This window comes from Humulus lupulus, chromosome 8, assembly GCF_963169125.1.
Source record: "Humulus lupulus chromosome 8, drHumLupu1.1, whole genome shotgun sequence".
In the NCBI taxonomy this organism is placed as follows: domain Eukaryota; kingdom Viridiplantae; phylum Streptophyta; class Magnoliopsida; order Rosales; family Cannabaceae; genus Humulus; species Humulus lupulus.
The window spans coordinates 176,913,565-176,933,386 of NC_084800.1; the positions used below are offsets into that span (position 1 = coordinate 176,913,565).

At 37.2% G+C, this 19,822-nt stretch overlaps 1 protein-coding gene across 2 annotated transcripts; it reads right to left on the reverse strand.

Annotated features, from left to right (window-relative positions):
* Nucleotides 1-2,313: 2,313 nt before the first annotated feature.
* Nucleotides 2,314-11,125, reverse strand: LOC133798695 (uncharacterized protein At5g08430-like). 2 transcript variants are annotated; one of them, XM_062237134.1, is made up of 9 exons: nucleotides 10,884-11,125; nucleotides 10,279-10,324; nucleotides 9,313-10,103; nucleotides 9,096-9,208; nucleotides 8,546-8,605; nucleotides 7,861-7,911; nucleotides 3,952-4,022; nucleotides 3,204-3,484; nucleotides 2,314-2,859 (listed from the first exon to the last, which is right to left on the reverse strand). In XM_062237134.1, exons 3-9 carry the CDS (start codon nucleotides 10,037-10,039, stop codon nucleotides 2,432-2,434), a joined length of 1,731 nt encoding a protein of 576 aa, XP_062093118.1. In that variant the 5' UTR covers nucleotides 10,040-10,103; nucleotides 10,279-10,324; nucleotides 10,884-11,125; the 3' UTR covers nucleotides 2,314-2,431. The 2 variants fall into 2 exon arrangements, with proteins under 2 accessions (XP_062093118.1, XP_062093117.1); XM_062237133.1 differs by having other exon boundaries at nucleotides 9,313-10,115.
* Nucleotides 11,126-19,822: the final 8,697 nt, after the last annotated feature.

Consider the following 19,822-nt stretch of genomic DNA (forward strand, 5'->3'; position numbering starts at 1 on the left):
TTATCACAATCATATAACAGTGCATACAAATATAGGGAACACTTAGTCCCATCCTATCCACATAAATGGGTGTCGTTTTCTTACCTTTAATTCCAAGTGCTTTGATTAAGAAAGACGACCCCCGAGCACGATCTTGTCCCAAGCCCAAGCGTACACCTAGTCACAACCATTATAAAGGATTCAATCAATAATTGTAAAAAGGTTTCCGATTAAAGTTCTGGCTTCTGGGACATCAAATTCCACCAAACATGGTAGTAGAATCGATCTCGAGCATCCTAGACTAGGTTCCCGCACTTAAAACTTTCAAAAGGCCAAAAGTGCTCTTAAGGGTCGCGGCCCTTAAGACCCATGCCGCGGCCCGGTCCCTGAAACAGAGGCTAGGCCTCCCTGAACATAGACACGCGTCGTGGCCTTGCCCTTGTGGCGTCGCGGCGCTCCCTCACCTCAGAGCCTTCTTGGCTCTTCCTTGCTCCGTAGGGCCGTGACTCTCTAGAATAGAGTCACGGCCCAGCCCCTCGAACCCAAAAAAACCACCATATTTAACATTCAAACCTCACTCAAAACCACCCAAAACCATCCCAGTTTCACAACTCAATTATCACAAAACTTCTAACACGTTTCCAGCATCCAACAAAAACTTAGCCTAAAAATTCATCAAAATCCCACTTCAATCTCTGAAACCCAAAAGCTTAAAAACATCAAAATCAGTCAAGAAAACACCAAGATTCAGACATTAGATCGTAAATTCGAGCTTACCTTCACTGAATAACCAATTCTCTAAGAAATTTCTAAGCTAACTCCCAAGTTCCTAGCTTCAATTCACTCTTCAATTTCAAAACCCAAAAACCTCTTCGAATTCAATCAAAAACATAGAATTTAAATAACCAAGAGTGTGATTCAAGTCTTACCTCAATCCTGGTTGAACTCCTTAGCTAAATACTAAGTTAATCTTCCAAAACTTCGGCTCAATTCACTGAATTTCCAGTTGAATTTCCTTAAGTTCCAATGGTTCCTTGAGAGAGAACTGAATGAGCTGAGAGGAGAGGAAAAAGAGTCGGTTTAGGTGTTTCTGGCTATTTCCTTCTTTATGTTTGTCTTACTTAGGTTACTTAAGTTAATCCCAAAGCTCGGGGTACCAAAAATATCCCCGAGGGCAAAATGGTAAAATTCCCCGGTATTCCCACCTAGGCTTCCTAACCTCAAATATATCTCCAATTATTTATTTTCATAACTCAATAACCCAAATAAATGTCCATTACCCAAAATACCCCTTGACTCGCCCCGAGTCGGGTACTGGGTCCCGTTGTGACTTTCCCGCAACTTGCTCCCTAGGATCGCCTCGTGTCGAATGTTGCAAACACAAATGTATCCACATAATAATGTGGTCTCAACAGTTTATCACATTTATGCCCTAACGGGCCAAAATTACCATTATGCCCTTACAGACTAAACAGGGCCCGCATGCTTATCTAATACTCCTAAACATGTACTCCACATATCCATATAATCATAGGATCATGCATATCACATTATCATGCATTTTCACCATTAATTCACATATCTTCCAATTATGCCCTCCCGGCACACTAATCAAGGCCCTTAAGCCTTATTAGTAATTTTGGATCGTTACAGAGGGAGTTGAGAAGAATGGGTTGAGGGGGAGAAAAGAGAAAGTGGATGAGAAAAATTATAAGAAGAGTATTTTGGGTATCGTCAAAAGATATAGTATTTTTTTGAAATGATTAAAAGGCCTAGCAATGATTAAAATGACATCATTAAGCATAAAGACTCAAATTTCACTTATTAAACTAGATTTAGAGGGCCTATCTTAACTTTTTCACAAAACACGAGATACAAAAATCAATTTCTTAGAATACGAGATCCAAAAATAGTATAAACTCTATTATTATATTAATTTTATTACACAATTAACACACTCCACAATCAAACACAAAAAGTATAAAGTAATATCTCAAGAATAATAATAAAATTTACGAAATTTCTAAACTATCAAATTAACCAAATCAACTTATCCAATAATATAAAATCCTTTGAATTACTCATACCAACCAACCTTGTGGCTTTTAAATCTGACAAATCATTTTATAATTTGTTTTATTAGCTAGAGACATGAGTTTTGTATTTTCCTCCTCTTGGAAGTGCAGCTAAAATTGCAATTCTTATAATAATTGTGATCATTATATATTAATGCCTATGAATTTTGTTGCTAAAGAAAGTGCATGTTTATTTGTCTCTAAAACTACAATTTACAACATATGGTAATTAGCTCATCTTTACAAGAATTCTCTGCAGTTTAATTCAGATACAACTATTTATTATTTTATTTTTATTTTTGTTTGGTGAATGACAAAACTCAGAAGGTACAGATTAAGCACTTAACCATTCAAAAAGCAAAGCTGGTTCGCTACAATTAATTTGGAAAAGCCTGTTTAAGAACCAACTTCAATTGTACAGCTTCCTTTGGGCTCTCACCTTCTTTCCAAATCTTAAAATCTGGAGGAAAGAAGTCAGCATCACTCCAGTTTTTTAATAATGAAATTGTGAAAGGGCCTTGTATCTCTCCCTGGGGATCTAAGTAATGCCACATCGAACTTTCATCAACGGAAAGCTTCTTTGGAGCCGGAGCCGGTACTTCATCTTCATCGCTCAAATCAATCACCACTTTCTCTTTTACTCCATGAGAAAGCTTCTTTTCTGGCAGTGGTACACACTCAATTTGTGCTTCAATTTCACCACGGCTTTCTATGCTCGATTTTGTTGGCTCCTGCAATTTTTGCTCCTCCTTTTGTGACTCTTGCAAGGAATTGCCATGCTCCTTTTTTGCAGGCTTACCAGACCCTACAAAAACGCATGATAAGCCAAACAAGAAATCTGGTAATTAAATATATTTTTCATTGTACATCTACAACAAATAAGTCCCCAATTAAAAAAAATGGAATCAAGAAAATCAATCAGATGCCTTAAAAGGAAAGGTAATGGTTGTAGAAATGGTGCATAGTGGAAATTAGAGGTTGTTAGTCCTGCCATTTCCATGTTACTTTTTTCCATCGGCACCAGCAAAACTCAAGAGTATACATCCTCCGACAACATTCATATGTAAACATGTGAAGAAACATGAGTGAACAAAGACTTTTAGAAACATGATGAAGATAAATAAGCAATAATGTAAAATTGATATGTACCTTCAGAAATTATGTCATCTATGGCCCAAGTTAATTCAAATTCATCTTCGCATTCGTCTTCTATTTCATCTTCTCGAGAATCAAAAATATGAGCTTCCTTAGGTCCTGGGAGGATTGATCCAGGTGAACTATCATTTGCTTGTTTTACTTCTTCTGGACTATGCTGTGGATCAATTTCAGGTTCTATATCTTCTGCAATTACTTTGGGAAGTTCCTGAAATAGTTTTGACTGTTCATCTGGTGTCTGCAGTAGTTCCCTTCTTTCTAGGTACTCAGACAGCGTGAAAGAGAAAAGTTAAGGGTCAAAGATTCTAGTCTCATAGCAGCATGTTTCGACATCATTGGGAGTGGGAATAAGATGCATTCATTAACAAATGCAAAAGAAACATCATAGCAGATCGCTAAGAGCACAAAAAGCATCAAAGGAAAAGCTTAAGTAAGATTTTTTTGCCTCCCACGAATTAAAAAATTGCTCACAAAACTCCTAGAAAGATAAACAGATGATATGGACCCATCCAAAACAGATGTCACGGACAATATTTTAGGGAAACATACACATTTACAAGATTAAACATCAAAAACCAAATGTGTTTCTATTTCACATTATTTTAATAAAAAACATTTGTATCGAAATTTGGAAACACACATCAGCTCTGTTATTGCAGTACTAAAATTAAAGATAGCCCGAAGAGACACTATGTAACCTATATTGTAAGGAAACACACAATGGCAATTATTGTGAGGATATTCTCTGCGCCGTCCTTTTTCATTAGCTCGATCAATTAGATTTCTTAGCAAAGCAAGTTCTCTGGCAAGCCACTGCAAGTCACAATTAACATTCAAAGACCAGTATCCCAAACAGAGATACATAAGTTATAATGCTTTAAGCAAATATGCAGCTTAATATAAATTGAGTAATATGTGCACCCAAACATTACACACTGACGTGGCACTGTTTTTTAAACACTGGGTCCTAGGTATATATTTTGAGTGCACATATCATTACTCATATAAAAGCTTATTTGCAGTATAAAACCCCGACCTCTTCTACCTTTGGCACTTGAGTCCCTAACCCCTCTATATTTGCAATTAAATCCCCAACCTCAATAAATCTTAGCAACCGTACGTTAGTTTTTTATTTCTTCTGTTTGTTTGTTCCGTTAACACACATGTGCGTGAATGATTTTATTATCAAAATGATTTAGATGTGTTCTATGCTCACTAATGTGCAGTTTGGCTCTTTAAAAATAGGTAATGGCTCTTTAGAAATAGGTAAATATACTTGGCTCTCATGGGAATATCTCTTCTATATAATAAGTGTGTCGATAATAAAAATTCTTAGTTTTAACAGTTTTTTATTTTTTCGTTAACTTTAATGGAATATTCTTATATAATAGAATATTCTTATATTCAACAGTAAATTAGACATGATTTAAACATAAATCAAATTTAATAATAATAAATAATTAAACAAATTAAAATAAGATATTTTTAAGATATTTTACAATGGCAATTATTTAAAATTAATAAAGTCATCTATTTTATAACTTAAATAAAATTTAATTAAATTTAATCTCAAACTTCACGTATTAGAATAATATAATATTAGACATAAAACATAATATAATCTACTATCAACTAGAAATAAACTTCTTCTAAAAAAAATAGCAACAAATTTAAATTTAAAATCCATGTATAATATTAATATTATATTAAACATATAATATATAATCTTGTTGTCACTGTCAAATAATAAAATCAAAATCATATTTATATATATATGAAATAAGTTTTTTTTTTCTTTTATATATGTTTCTATACATGTAAATTGGAGTATTCACAGGTGGTTCAAATTTCAAATAATCACAGCTTCATCACTACGTTAGACGGAAAGTACACAGCAATAATATGAATATGATTTGTGCATATACTAAGATAATGTTTGAAATTTTAAGAGTGGTAATGAATTTCCTTGCTCTATTTGGGTGTTTAGATTATGAGAAAAAACATAGCAAGGTAACTCACAAATATTTAGATAATTGTATACGTATAGATAGATATGGAAGACTTCTCAATAGTTACTACTCATAGATGGGTACTAATAATTAAGATAATGTGACAACATAGTGACTTAGTATAGTAAGTCACCAACATGTAAATGTTTTTTTCTACATTAGTTTATTTTTTACCATAATTAATGTTGTTTTCAACTCGTAAGAGACACTAGCTATATTTAGAAATTGGCATGTATTTGAAAAATGAAAAATTTACAATATTATATCTTCATAATAAAAACATGTTTTTCATTAGGTAACATTTCAAAAAATTTGGAAAATTCAAAATTTATTTTTAATAATATTAATTAACTATAAATATAGATCATTGATCTTAATTTAATAATTAATATTAAAACAACTATCCATAGGTAGTAACTATTAAGAGTGCACTATTTTATTTATTTATTTATTTATATATATATATATATATATTCCCATGAGATGGTGAGCATAGAACACACTCATTTACCACCATTGACTTATGTAGGAAGGGTAGGAAAGGTATTGGTAAGTCTGCTGTAGGGAATAACAAGTTGGGGAGGTTAATGAGGTTGTTATGTTGGTTTGTATAGTCTGTGGGTGAGGTACACGGTAGTAGCATGATTATTAGAATATAACCAAGGCAGTGCGCCTTTTGGGGAGTTTGTCGAGTAATTGGTGGGTGTAACCCTTTGGGGAGACAACTAGGCTCTCGAAATCCTAGATATCAATACAGAAGCAACCATTTTCTTTCTAATTTTCTGGCTATTCTCACTAATTCCACAGGGTTAACCTATCAAAGTGGTATCAGAGTTTTCGGTCTACATGAGGCCAATGAAGATGGATACTCAAGTCGAGCTTTGGGATGAGAAGTTTGAAGCAGTCCAAGCTAAGTTTCAGAAGGGACTCACGGAAGTTCACTCTGATTTTCAACAGTTGCCAAAGGAGATTTAAATGCTAAAATCAGAGGTCCAACGCTTGCCAGCCATGGAGAAGAAGATGGATTACTTGGTCTCACACCTCGCTTACTTGCAGCAGGGAAGACCACGACAGAGGCAACAATGATCAGCGCCGATTGCCAAAGACGAGCTGTTGATGGAGAGTTATCACCTACGCCAGCCACTAGCTCCCCAACGATTCATTCGATGCCATCACCCACAACCTTACGATCAGATGCCACCACCAGCGTCTAGCCAGCCGAACTCACACTACACAGCTCATTGGTATGGTCACGATTATCGTCCTCCGAGAATGGAGCTACCACTATTTTCAGGCGAGAATCTCGACGGCTGGATATATCAGGCAGAGAGGTATTTTTTGTTGACCCGAATGTCGGAGCTGATGATGCTTGAAGCAGCCGTCGTGGGGTTGGATGGGGACGCCCTTACCTGGTTGCAGTGGGAAAATCAGCGAAGGTCGATCACTTCTTGGGCGACACTGAAGAGTTTGTTGATCTTACGGTTCCGAGCAGCTCCGGTGGGATCTATTGCCGAAGAGTTTATGTCTGTGGTTCAGACCACCACCGTGAAGGACTATCGCCTGCGATGGGAAGCTTTGGCATCTCGGGTCCCCGATGTACCTGAACATATATTAGAGGGGAGTTTTGTGAAGGGACTTAAGGAAGAGAATAGGGGGGCACTTCACATCATGCAGCCCATGGATTTGGCAAATGAGAAGCTGGCACCTTGTTTATTTGGGCCTTTTCCTATCACAGCTTGAGTAGGCATGGTTGCGTATAGACTTCAGCTACCTCCGGATGCGTCCGTACACCCTGTTTTTCATGTCTCGATGCTTAGTGCTGCACTTGGTCCTCAGCAGCAAGCTACTAAGTTACCACCAGGATTGACAGCCGACTTGGAATGGATGTTAGAGCCAGAGGAGGTGCTGGTGGTGAGGCCTGGTACGCATAAGACTACCCCGCAAGCGCTGATTAAGTGGGCAAATCTACCTGAGTTTGAGGCTACTTGGGAAGATTTTCGGGTAATACAAGATCAATTTCCACATTTTCACCTTAAGGACAAGGTGAGACTTCGGGCGGGCGGTATTAATAGACCACCATTGACTTATGTATACACTAGGCTGGGTAGGAAAGGTATTGGTAAGTGCGGTAGGGGATAATTAGTTGGGGAGGTTAATGAGGTTGTTATGTGGGTTTGTATGGTCTGTGGGTGAGGTACACGATAGTAGCATGGTTATTAGAATATAACCAAGGCAGTGAGCCTTTTGGGGAGTCTGTCGAGTAATTGGTGGGGAGACAACTAGGCTCTCGAAATCCTAGATATCAATACAGAAGCAACCATTTTCTTTCTAATTTTCTGGCTATTCTCACTAATTCTGATGGGTTAAGCTATCACACACCTAAATCATTTTGATAATAAAAGCATTCATTCACATGTTTAACGGAACAAACAAACAGAAGAAATAAAAAACTAACGTACGGTTGCTAAGATTTATTGAGGTTGGGGATTTAATTGCAAAAATAAAGGGGTTAGGGACTCAAGTGCCAAAGGTAGAAGAGGTTGGGGTTTTCTACTACAAATGAGCCTCATATAAATTATACATGTAATTGGTAAAGCAGATTTCTTTTCTAATATAATTATATTCAGTAACAAAATACATACATGCTTTGTCATGTCCTCGTGCAATATCTGGGCCTTCTGTTGTAGTTCCTCCTATAAAATTTAAGAACATTTACAATATGAAGGCATGAATATCAGGCCAAACTCTTTCCCCTTACAAATTTGTTTTGGTTAGATGATTAAAGCTTTTTAGGATTTCACTTTCGCTACTAATGTTTTAAGGCATCATTTTTAATACATCAAGTTCATGTTTGGAAAGTAGGAGATGATTGGATAGTTTTTATAATGTGAATTTGTTACAGAATTGAAGAGTATATTGAAAAAGTTAATCCAACAACCTAAATTATCTAAGGGATAACTTAATCTCATTGAAAAATTTGAGATACGTTTATCCTATCCAATGCATCTTCATGTATTTCAATAGTAATAATCTAAGGGATAACTTAATCTCATTGAAAATTTGGGATAATTTTATCCCATCTAGTGCATCTTCATCTATTTCAATAGTCAGAAAAAAAAATTAGAACTACCGAATCGTACTTTCCAAACATGACCCAAGAGGGCTTAAACACCCCCACAACCACTTGAGCTAGCCTTAAGTGGCTAAATGCACTTCATGTGTACATGCTTCTATTAGAGGAAGTGGCAGCCAATGTGAGTTCAAAAATAATCTAAAGAAAACCAAAGTAAAATAAAATTTGGTACATATATGAAATAGGAAAAATACCACTGTAGGCCTCTTGAGCATTCCATCTTTTATTCTTTGATGCAAATCCTCACATTCTTCCTAAAAGCCATTGCAACAAAGTTAGCATGCAAAAGAAATTTAAAAATGTGAAACTCAGGACTAGAAAACATTTTATTATATGCAATTCCTAATATATCATAAACCGACATTGTTTCCAAAGTTCCAAAGCCTACTAGTCAATACTTATCAGCACTTCCACACAGCAGAAAATCCCAAAGATGTCTCGACTTAAAACAGGAATGTCAAAGAGTGAGCAAATTTAAAGACTTAGCACCATGGAAACATCGATTAAAAATATAGTAAAAAAAGGCCAATTCAACAGCCAGAAACTCCAGCAAAACATACAATAGTGACAATTTTTTTTGAAGACTGAATCTAATGGTAACACATTTTGTTGACAAGATGAACCACAAATCATATCAAGTGTAAGTGTCAACATTCTTTTTTTTTAAAAAAAAAGGAAGAAGAAAAATGCATAACTCAAATCACCCCAATTCAAAGTGTTATCCAAATAACTATATTAAATTACCTTGGAGAAATCATCATCAGAAAGCAGAGATAGAGGGACATCTTTTATAAAACCAGAAACTTGAAAAAAAGTTTTACTGGTATTGTTGTCATCGGTTTCAGAGAACCTCACACCTAGTCAAGATACCAAATCAAAATATTCAATTCATAACATAAAAATACAGATGTAAAATTTAGAACGAAAATAACTAAGCATATGAGGAAGAGAGCGGGAGAACCTAAAACTTGGAGTAGACAGTGAGAATGTTTCTGAAGGTAGTCATTAGGGTCAGATTTGGTCCTTACAAAGCTTCCCACAACTTTTGTTTTGAAAGTTGAAGGCTCACCCTTCTTCTCCTTCTCCTTCTCCTCCAGAATATCCTCAATCAAACTTCTTTTCAAATAAACAAGCTTTATATTTTCAGGAATGACAGCGGCAAAGAAACTTTTAAGGTTAGACTTAGGAGCAGACATTTCCACAATCAATCTCTTGGGGCGATAAGATCTTTCTCGTTTTTCATCTCTAACTCCCTCTTCTCCATTGGCATAAGAAAGGTAATCAATTGCATCGTCGTCATCAGAATCAAGTTGATCTGCAGCCAAATGGGGTTCTAACAACTTATGAATCATAATTCTGCTAATGGATTTTTTACCAAAAAGTGATCGAAGCTTGTCATCACAAACAACCTTTTTCTTATTCTTCTTCTTCTTTTTCTTCCCGTTATCAAGCATGATACTTGTGGTTGAGGAGGGTAGATTCTTCTCCACATAATCATTGACAATGTTAGTAACATCGGACTGAGAGATTGGATGAGTAGTGTCTCTTCCAATGGATTGCAAGAATGCAATTAAGGCTGTTGAACCCCACCCTGAAAACTCTATTCTCTTTCTTTTTCTTAATGCTGGACTCGGTTGTCCAAACCCAACACCTGTATATTCCTCCATCCACACAATGGGCTCTATCATTTTCTCTCTACCACTTCCCTCAATGGTTTAGCACAATCGCATTCTCCAAAAGCTCTATGGCTCTCTGCACATTCACCTTCATTGGTCTTAAATAATTACTTACTTTCCACATTCCACAATTTCAAAAATTCATTTACTATAATCTGCTACTAATTATTACTCTTTTCCATTTAGGAAATAACGAAATAATGCATGTATCAGTACCCAAACAGAGCCAAATATAAAACATACATACATACCTGGGAGTGAGAGAGAGACGTCACGCTTTAGAAACCCAAATTGAACCTACGAGAGAAATCGAATAGAAAAATCATTAGCATCTCAATAGACTGAGTAAAGAGTTCAAATAAATCTTAACATGCAATAAATTAGAAAGAAAAAAAGTCTGAGAAATAAATTAAAAACGGTATTACTGTGTCCTGTTGATACTCATGGATTAACTATTCAAAATAACCAAAAAAAAAAGGAACCAACAAAAATCCCAAAAGTATATGCTGAAAGGGAGAAATAAAATTATATAAAAATAAAATAAAAAATCAACCTGAAAGGGAGATAGGAAAACCCAAGAAAGGGAAACCAATACCAGTAAAGATCATTTGAAATATATAGATTAGTGCTCATCATCCCAATCAAAATTTCAAAACTCAGAAAAAAATAATAAGCTGAGGTGATTTTCAAATTTTCTTCTTCCTACACCTTTCTTTTACCAAGGTTAGCAGTAGAAATCCAAAAGCTTGTTAATCTGAACAAAACCAACCTTTTAATCTCAAATTTCATAAACACAAAATAATATACCCAAAGTGATTTTGTAATGTACATATCCACGGAAGAGAAGGAAAATCACCTGCAATGTGGCAAACCCCGACGAAGTCGGCTGCTCCTTTGCCAACCCAGGCAGGCACACTCGTGCCCAATCCGTCGCGTACTCCGTCGAAGTCGCCTGTACCGTCAAAACTTTTTTGTTTTCATGGCTTCCCCCAAGTAGAACTGATTACCATAGAAGGCCGATACAGTAAGTGTTTTTTCTTTTCTTTTTTCGTTATAGAACTTTTTCAGCAGTGTTTTTGTCTAATGTGAGTATTGATGCATAAAAGAAGTCATATAAAAAATTTATTTTATGCTAATTAAACATTACCATTTTATGATAGTATTGTCCTAAATTCCCAAAATGCCCCTAACATAAATTTCTCTCTCTTTTCTCATATTGTATTCTCCTCTCGATCTCCCACGTTATCCCTTCTCTCAATCTCTCACTCAAAAAAATAAGGCAGTCGCCATGTATTTTCTCAATCTATAATAATTTTGGAGCTAAACTAATATGAGATTTGAAGTTATTCTTTGGGTAAGTTTAGAATCCTATCAAGCCAAGAAACTCCATTTTGGATTTGGGATCTAGTGGCACAAATTTTATGGGTAAATATATTTTCGTTATATGTAGCAAGAAAACTTGTTTATTTACATTGCTTTAACTATTTCGAACAAATCTGTGTATGCATTTGTGTTTTATTGTACTATTTGACTGTCGAATTGGATCTTCGTCTCTCTGCATTTTTCTGGGTTTTTTGTCTGCCTTGATGAGTTGCGATGAAACTCGACAGGCCTCGATTGTTTCACATAATTAGAGGCTCGATGGTTCTCGATGGACCTCGACTAGTGTTAGAATTAGGGGACCTCGATGAGGCTCGATGTGTTATATTACTTGCAAGAATCCTGATTGTGGTAGCTCGATGTGTTATATGACCTACAAGGATCCTGATTAGGATTAGGGGAAAGAAAAAAATGTTGTAACGTCCTACTACTCATGGACTGTTACACTGTATATTTTAAATAGTGCTAAACTCGCTAAATGAGTCATTTGGCCATAATCGTGTAACTAAACATGATTATTGGTTTAGGGTTAAAATTTTTGGTCAAAGGTACCATCATTTCATTAAAATGTTTACTTCATACATACGATCCCAAAATATAGTTAAACAAGTTAATACAATTGAAAAGTTACAACCAACCGACCTACGCGGCAAAATAGGGTTTGACCCTAGTTCCTCTTCAAAACCTCAACCGTGGTGGTCGAGCAGCCGTATATGTACACATCGTCACCTAAGCTCTCCAACTCAAGGATGATCCAGCTTTCTTTTCCCTTTACCTGCACCACAAAGCACCCGTGAGCCAAGGCTCAGAAAGAAAACTTAAGCATGCTCATAAGAAGTTAATAACATGTTACTGTTGACCGCGTTTTTGGCCAACGACGTGAGAACGTCAAAAACGACAAACCTTCAAGAGAAATAAAACAACACAGACGGTTTTTGAATAGAAAGTAAATAACACAGCAATTTTTATAGTGGTTCAGCCCCAATATATTGGTAATAGCCTAATCCACTTAGAGTTGTGATTTATAGATCTGTACTCAAGATCAGATGAACTGTGCCAACTGAGTTTCTTCAGTATAGATTGCAAAAATACAAGAATTCTTTATGATACCAGCACTTCCTCTCTCTAGAAAACTCAGACCCAAAATTTCCCCAAAAGTCTCAAAAGAGGAAGAAGCCCCTTTCTAATCCCATAAGCCATATATTTATAGGCTTAGGATCATACATCTGATATCCCCTAGAATCGGGATATTTTATTATATTTATTACATTTAAATTACAAAAAACATTCGAAATGTAACAAAACCCCCAATTTGTGGGAAGAATGAGAGATTCCCGCGTGTGCCAAGACCGGTTCTTGTTGAAGCTGTTTTTGGGAATCTTGACTTAGTCCTCCTCTATCTGGTCGACCCATATCTCCTACTGACCACTCATGCAAGTGCTGGTCGGATGCATGCTGGACATATGCAAGTGCTGGTAGGACATACACTTGCTGGTAGGACAAGCATTTGCTGGTCGGACATGTGCATGGTGATAGGACATGCACTCCTCTCTTCTAACATGGCACTCTCCTCTAGCATGCCATGTCTCTCCTCTAACATGGCACTCTCCTCTAGCATGCCATGTCTCTCGTCTAACATGGCACTCTCCTCTAGCATGCCATTTCTTTATTTGGACAACCATGCACTTGTTGGACATACACATAAGGACCACACTCTTGGGCTCTCCTCAGACCAAAATCCGACCACGCCCCTTGGGCTCTCCTCAGATGCACTTGGCTTGGACGTGACACCTCTCAAGCAGTCAAAACTCTTCATCAGTCTACCGGGTCACTTTATCACAACTCTGAGGAGTCAATGTATTTATTGACTATTTAATGTGTCTTTTACGGACCATGTACTTCCACTTGTCACCTCTATTGCCACGTCATCGATATCCAATTTTTGGGGATAATAGTTACCAAATCATAATAAGCATGCCTAGCAGTAATAACCCTACTCATGCATGCATACCATCCATATAAATAACTATAGTGTCCTAAGAGCCAATAGCCAAAATAAACGATCAATGAATCATATTGAGGTCCAATGCCCTAAAATACATGATTATGAAATCAAACTGGGGTCCAATGCCCAAAATACATGATTAATAAATCATACTAGGGTTCAACATCCTAGGATATAGGACTAATGAGTCACCTTGAGGCCCATTGCCCTATCCTCTGTATAACCAGCCTTGGAGCTGGCTCTGTGTACCTAGCGCTCTAGTTTTCTCATGACCAATAGGTCAGTCAAGCGTATGATGCGCTCCTGGTTAGGCATAACAATATCAACCAGCGCTCAGTGAGCTATTGTCGTTATTGACTAATAAGGCAATGCTTTAAGACCAGCACTCAGCGTGATAAGGCCATCATTGACTAATAAGTCAATGCTTTATGACTAGTGCTCAGCGTGCTAAGACCGTCCTTGACTAATAAGTCAATGCTTTACGACCAGCACTCAGCGTGCTAAGGTCATGCTTGACTAATAAGTCAATGTTGAGGCCAAGCCCTAGGATATGGAAATAATGCGTCACCCTGAGGCCCATTGCCCTATCCTCTGTATAACAAGCCTTGGAGCTGTCTCAACATACCTAGCGTTGAATTTTCCACGACCAATAGGTCGGACAAGCATATGATGCGCTCCTGGTTAAGCATAACCATATCGACCAGCACTCAACGCGCTATTGCCGCCCTTGACTTCTCAAGTCAAGCCTTTCTCAATCCAATAGTGCAACCAAGCATATATCATATATCAAATATCCAAATACAAAGCATTCAACATGCTTGATCAATAGTTACAAGCATAATCATAATCATGCACATTCTCAGGCGTTCATGCCCTATTCATATTCCTGTTCAATAATTCGGGCCAAGCCATAATCACATATATCACATACCGGGTGCAGTTTTCTTACATTTGGTCCAAGGACAGGTTAGAAATGAATGACCCTCAGGCACGATCTCGGTTCTGAGCCCCTAGCGATAACGTAGTCACAACCATAATATAGAATCCTGTCAATAACGAGTAAATAAAGGCTTCCAGACCGAGTCCTAACCTCCATGGCATCGAATCATACTAAACCGGGTAGTAGGATCGACTCCAAGCCCTTAGGTTTGAGTTCCCATCACTAAAAACCTATTATGGCCACTTTTTTCTATTTTGAGTCACGGCCCCAAGCCTTTGAGCCGCGGCCCACTCAAGTCAGGGCCTAAAGCCCTCTCTGACTGCACCCCGCACCGTGCAGTGCCTAACAGGCACCGTGGCCCAAATAGCCTAGCAGCCAGCTTCTTCTCCTTTGTTAAGCTTGAGTCGCAACGCCCAAGAACAGGGTTGCAGCTCGACCTGGAACTCAGCCTTTTTCCTCCATTTTCCCCACATAAAAATCCTCCATAAACCTATCCAAACATATCCAAATCCCAAAAACAAAGTTTCCAATCAACTCAGCAGCCAAAAACCACCAAAACCCAAGTTCCAAACAATTCAAAAACTCATCAAAATGTAATATCCAAAACTAAAGAAACTTACGTAAACGGAAACTCCAAAATTCAAAGCTTAAATTACCTCTAATTATGTCGTTTTTTCGCTAAATTCTCCGAGTATCAAGCTTATAATATTTCCTAGAATCGTTATGACTCTAACCTTGCTTGAATCTGAGTCCTAAAACTTGAGTTTCCTTCAAAAATTCTAACGAACGTCAAAAAGAGAACGGGAGAGAGATAGAAAAAAAGTATTTTGAACGTACTTCTCTTCTGTCAAGTTACTTCGAGCTTAAGAAACCTTAAGCAAATCCCAACGCTCGGGGTACCCCAAAAACGTCCCCAGTGGTAAAATAGTCAAAATCCCCAGAATTCCCTCATCATCTCACTAACTCCAAATATATCCTCAAGTATTCATTCTCACTACCCAATATCCCGATAATGTACTAAATACCCAAAATACCCCTTGACTCACCCTGAATCAAGTATTGGTCCCATTGTGACTTTCCCGCTAGCTTGCTACCTAGGATCGCCTCATGCCGAGTAACCCAAATATATCCACATAATGATGTGGTCCCACACATATATCACATATATGCCAAATATACCCATAACATGCCAAATTACGAAAATTTCCATTTTAATCAAAAATGGGCCCACATGCATATTTAATACACATAACACATGCATATCAAGTCTTATTATAATATAACCCACATAATCACATAATTTCCATAATTTGCCATCCTGGCCCCCTAATCAAGGCCCTAAGCCTTATTAGGTAATTTGGGACGTTACAAATGCGATCTAAAATGTTTGAGATTACTATCTACAACGATATACACACTTTCTCACAAGAAATCCGAGAGAAGGACCACCGTCAAGCAACATTGTGGGTTGTTGGCCACCTAATCAAGAGGAAATTTGTTGTCGATGGTACTCGATACATGGAAAACAACATAAGGGAGGACATGAAGCACCATTTTGGGGTCGAATTGAGCTATGAGAAGGCATGGAGATGCAGAGAAAAGACACTTATGTATGTTAGAGGCACATGTGAGGATTCATACTCCAAGTTACCTGGATACATGTGTCAGTTGGAGCAGAAGAATTCAGATACAATTACTGATTTTATAGCAGAAGATGGTCGTTTCTTGTATTGCTTCTTTTCCCTTGGTGTTTCAAGGAAAGGATTCTAGTATTGTCGTCCTGTCATTTGTGTGGGCACAATAGGAAGTCATGTAATGCTAGGCTTTAAACATTGTCTTATCACTGTGTTGTTGACTACTTAATTACTTGTCTATCATCACATTATCCTGTTATGCAAACTTTTGGTGTATGAATTGTTGTCTCTGGGATATTGCTGTTATTTCATTCAGGTTCTTCTACTGTTATTTTGTTGGTTTTGATCTAAATGAAAAAAAACATAGTAATTTTTTCCCTATATGCCTCGACGTGCCTCGATGGGCCTCGACACACCTTGATAGGGCCTCGATGTCTATCAAGGTCTATCGAGGTACCATCGAGGCTGCTATGTTGAGAGCTTCATTTGGACTTATCGAGGTCTATCGTGGTAGCATCGAAGCCCATCGAGGCCGATATGTTCACGGCTTGATTAGGCCCTATCAAGGTCTATTGAGGTACCATCGAGGCCACTATGTTCATGACTTGATTTGGCCCCATCGAGGTCTATCAAGGTACCATCGAGGCCCATCGAGGCCACTATGTTCATGACTTGATTTGGCCCCATCGAGGTCTATCGAGGTACCATCGAGGCCCATCGAGGAAGCTATGTTCATTGCTTGATTTGGTCCTATCGAGGCCCATTGAGGTAGCATCGAGGCCCATCAAGGTAGATTTATTTTAACATTTTGAGGGTCCTTAGATAGTGTTGTCGAGGCCCATCGAGGCAGTTTGTACAAGTTTATGTGATTTTAGTTGTATTTTTTATTACTAATTAAAATTTTGGGTCGAGCCTAATCGAGTTCTATCGAGGCAGAACAAGGAAGAACATTAGTGATATTTTTTCTGAGTATGTACAAAAAAAATAATGTTCACCCATTGAACCATATATAGAAAAATATAATCACGGTGCCAATGCCTGAAAGAATAGGTCCACACACCATTTGGTTATGAAATGCTGCATGTTTGCATCGGTAATGGTATCGAGTGATAGTCTGGGAATCAAATGCTCGATATGTTTGATGGCATACATACCACAATCCCCACTGCATATAAATGAATTTGTGTCAATTATAAATAAATTTTGTATAATTAAATTCAATAAACATATTTCAAATACCACTAATTAAATAAGGGAATACCTTGTCGTAGTCTGAGGCACCTCCTCAAGGCCAAGACAACAGTACTAGAATGGCTTTGGTTTCTGGCCAAGTTGTAACTGGAGCTCGTCATGGTCGTCAAACAAGCCAGACAAGTACAACAACGAAGGCATCAATAAACACCAAGGCTTAATGACTTCCGCCAACAGAGATTGACTAAGCACGGTATGGTTGGAATCATATATGTTAATGCGCCACAATGGAATGGACACTTCAACGGCAACCCAATGCTGTGCTTGTGGGATGTGCAAGGCAAAATATACTTCATCAACAGCTGCCCAGAATACGATGTATTGATCTTGGTCGCCCTTCAACAATTTAAGCATGTCCTCATCCCATGTATACTTCTCCCCGGTCTCCTTGAAATGATTCCAACGACCTAGGCACACCTGGGGGAAGGTGGTGTTCATGATAGCAGCATCCTGCTGAAATGCGGCATGATAAAAGTGGCGTCGACGGCGTAGCATGTGTAGAGCAGCATCAATATGCTGAAAAAACATGTAAATTCTTCAGTACCATCAATATGTTTAAGGATTGAATATAAAATATAATTGTAATTTACATACCAAAATCCCAAAGCCAAGTCTAAAGGGTGTGCAATCGCAGTATGGACAAATCGATCCCTATTATTGTCAATCTTCTCGATCAGCTACTTATGGAAACTCTTCTCTTGTTGCTGGTCACACTTCCTCAAAGGGTCTGTAACTAGTGCATGTTTATTTGATCTTGGCCTCTTCGTAGGGTTAGTGAAGTCATCATAATGCTTAGTCTTGTGTTTCTTCCTGATAAAATCAAGGTCAGCTGTCTCCTCAGGCTGTAACACTCGTACACTAGGACTATCAACATCACTAGCAACAACAGATGTTGGGGCTTGTGAAGTGGAAGGTGGATTATCAAGCTCGTAGTCATGAGGCATAACATCTAACTCTGTATCTTAGTGTGGGTGGGTGGGTCGACTCTGTTCCCTAGATCGATCAAAGACCACTGAAATCAACTGCGCCAACTGATCCATGATCGTAGTTTGATTCTTAAGTAAAGTCATATGTGTTGGAATAACTTATACAGGATCTTTATTTATTTTCATGTATATCTAATATTAAACAAATTAATACGAGATAGCCTAAAGCATGTTTCTAAAATTGAATTCAAGAGAAACAAAGAATAGAATACTTACAGTATACACAGCGGAATTAAAGAGTCCTTCCTTCAGTTTCTCTAACTCTTGTATCCTCTCTGTCGCAGAGTATTATCAAGAAACTGAACCGATCTTCTATTTTCTTCACGATCTTCCAATGTATCCTTAGAACCACCTAGACTAGTGTGGGCAATTCTCAACACATGAGATAGATATAGAGAGAAGAAGAGAAAATAACAAAGTGGCTTAGAAAAGGACTTGTGTTTAGAGAGAATATAAAACTATCAGAAAAATCTGACTTGTGACTTATCTGCCGTCTCATAAATCTTCTCTCTAAGCACTCCTTTTATAGACTCAATTAGGCCATTTAATTTAATTAAAAAATCAATAAAATAACAGTCATTTTGAAGCCCTAGGTTGAAATTATCATGGGCTATAGGCCCGTGAAATTTCCCATTTGATTATAAGCCCATTGGACTTAAAATCAAGGCCTGTATTATTTTCTATTGATTTAATTAATTAAATAATTATTTAAATCCTTTATCAAATTAATTATTTATAATTTGAACCTTGATTTAAATTTATTTATTAATTTAGATACCAATTTATCTTAATTAATAAATCTGCCATAATTTCTCTTTTCTTCTCAAAATTACACAACTCTGTGAAACTATCCAAAATTGACCTGGTCAACTTTGATAATTCTAATTGATAATTAAATCAATTAATTGAGACTATCTAGATGATTTTATCCAAGGTACAATGGGGATCATGGGCCTATGAAATCAAGCTCCAATAAGTTATCATAAATCTAACAAATAAATTTACTAACTTATTAATTCCTTGTGACTCCACTATAGACTTGGAATTGCACTCTTGAATTCATAGAACGCCCTATAACAAATATAGATACGCTATTAATTATCCATTGTTACAACCATAATTGTCACTCAATCCTCTATAGACGGTCTACAATGAGATAGGACTAAAATACCGTTTTACCCCTCATTGTATTTTATCCTTAAAACACTTAGTTCCTTGTAAATGATATTTCAGTAAACTAATTTAATTACTGAAATGAGATCTCTATCATTTAACACCTTGAACCAAACTAAAAGGAAACCATCTTTTCACTTCTTCATCAGAAGCTATAGATGTTCATATCTATGATTAACACTCCCACTCAATTATACTACCGAGTTCCCAAGATGTAAGTATGGGCTAGTCCGTAGGATAAGCTGGTAACGAACAAGTCAAAGAACTCAAATAATACAATCAGTTAGAATACTAACCACTCAGAATTGAGATTGAATTGACCTATGGTCAACTATATGATATGACTAGAATAGATAGTAACGGCATGTTTACTTATCTTATCAACTGTCAATATCGGTCCTGTCCGATGTAACAAATACATCCGAT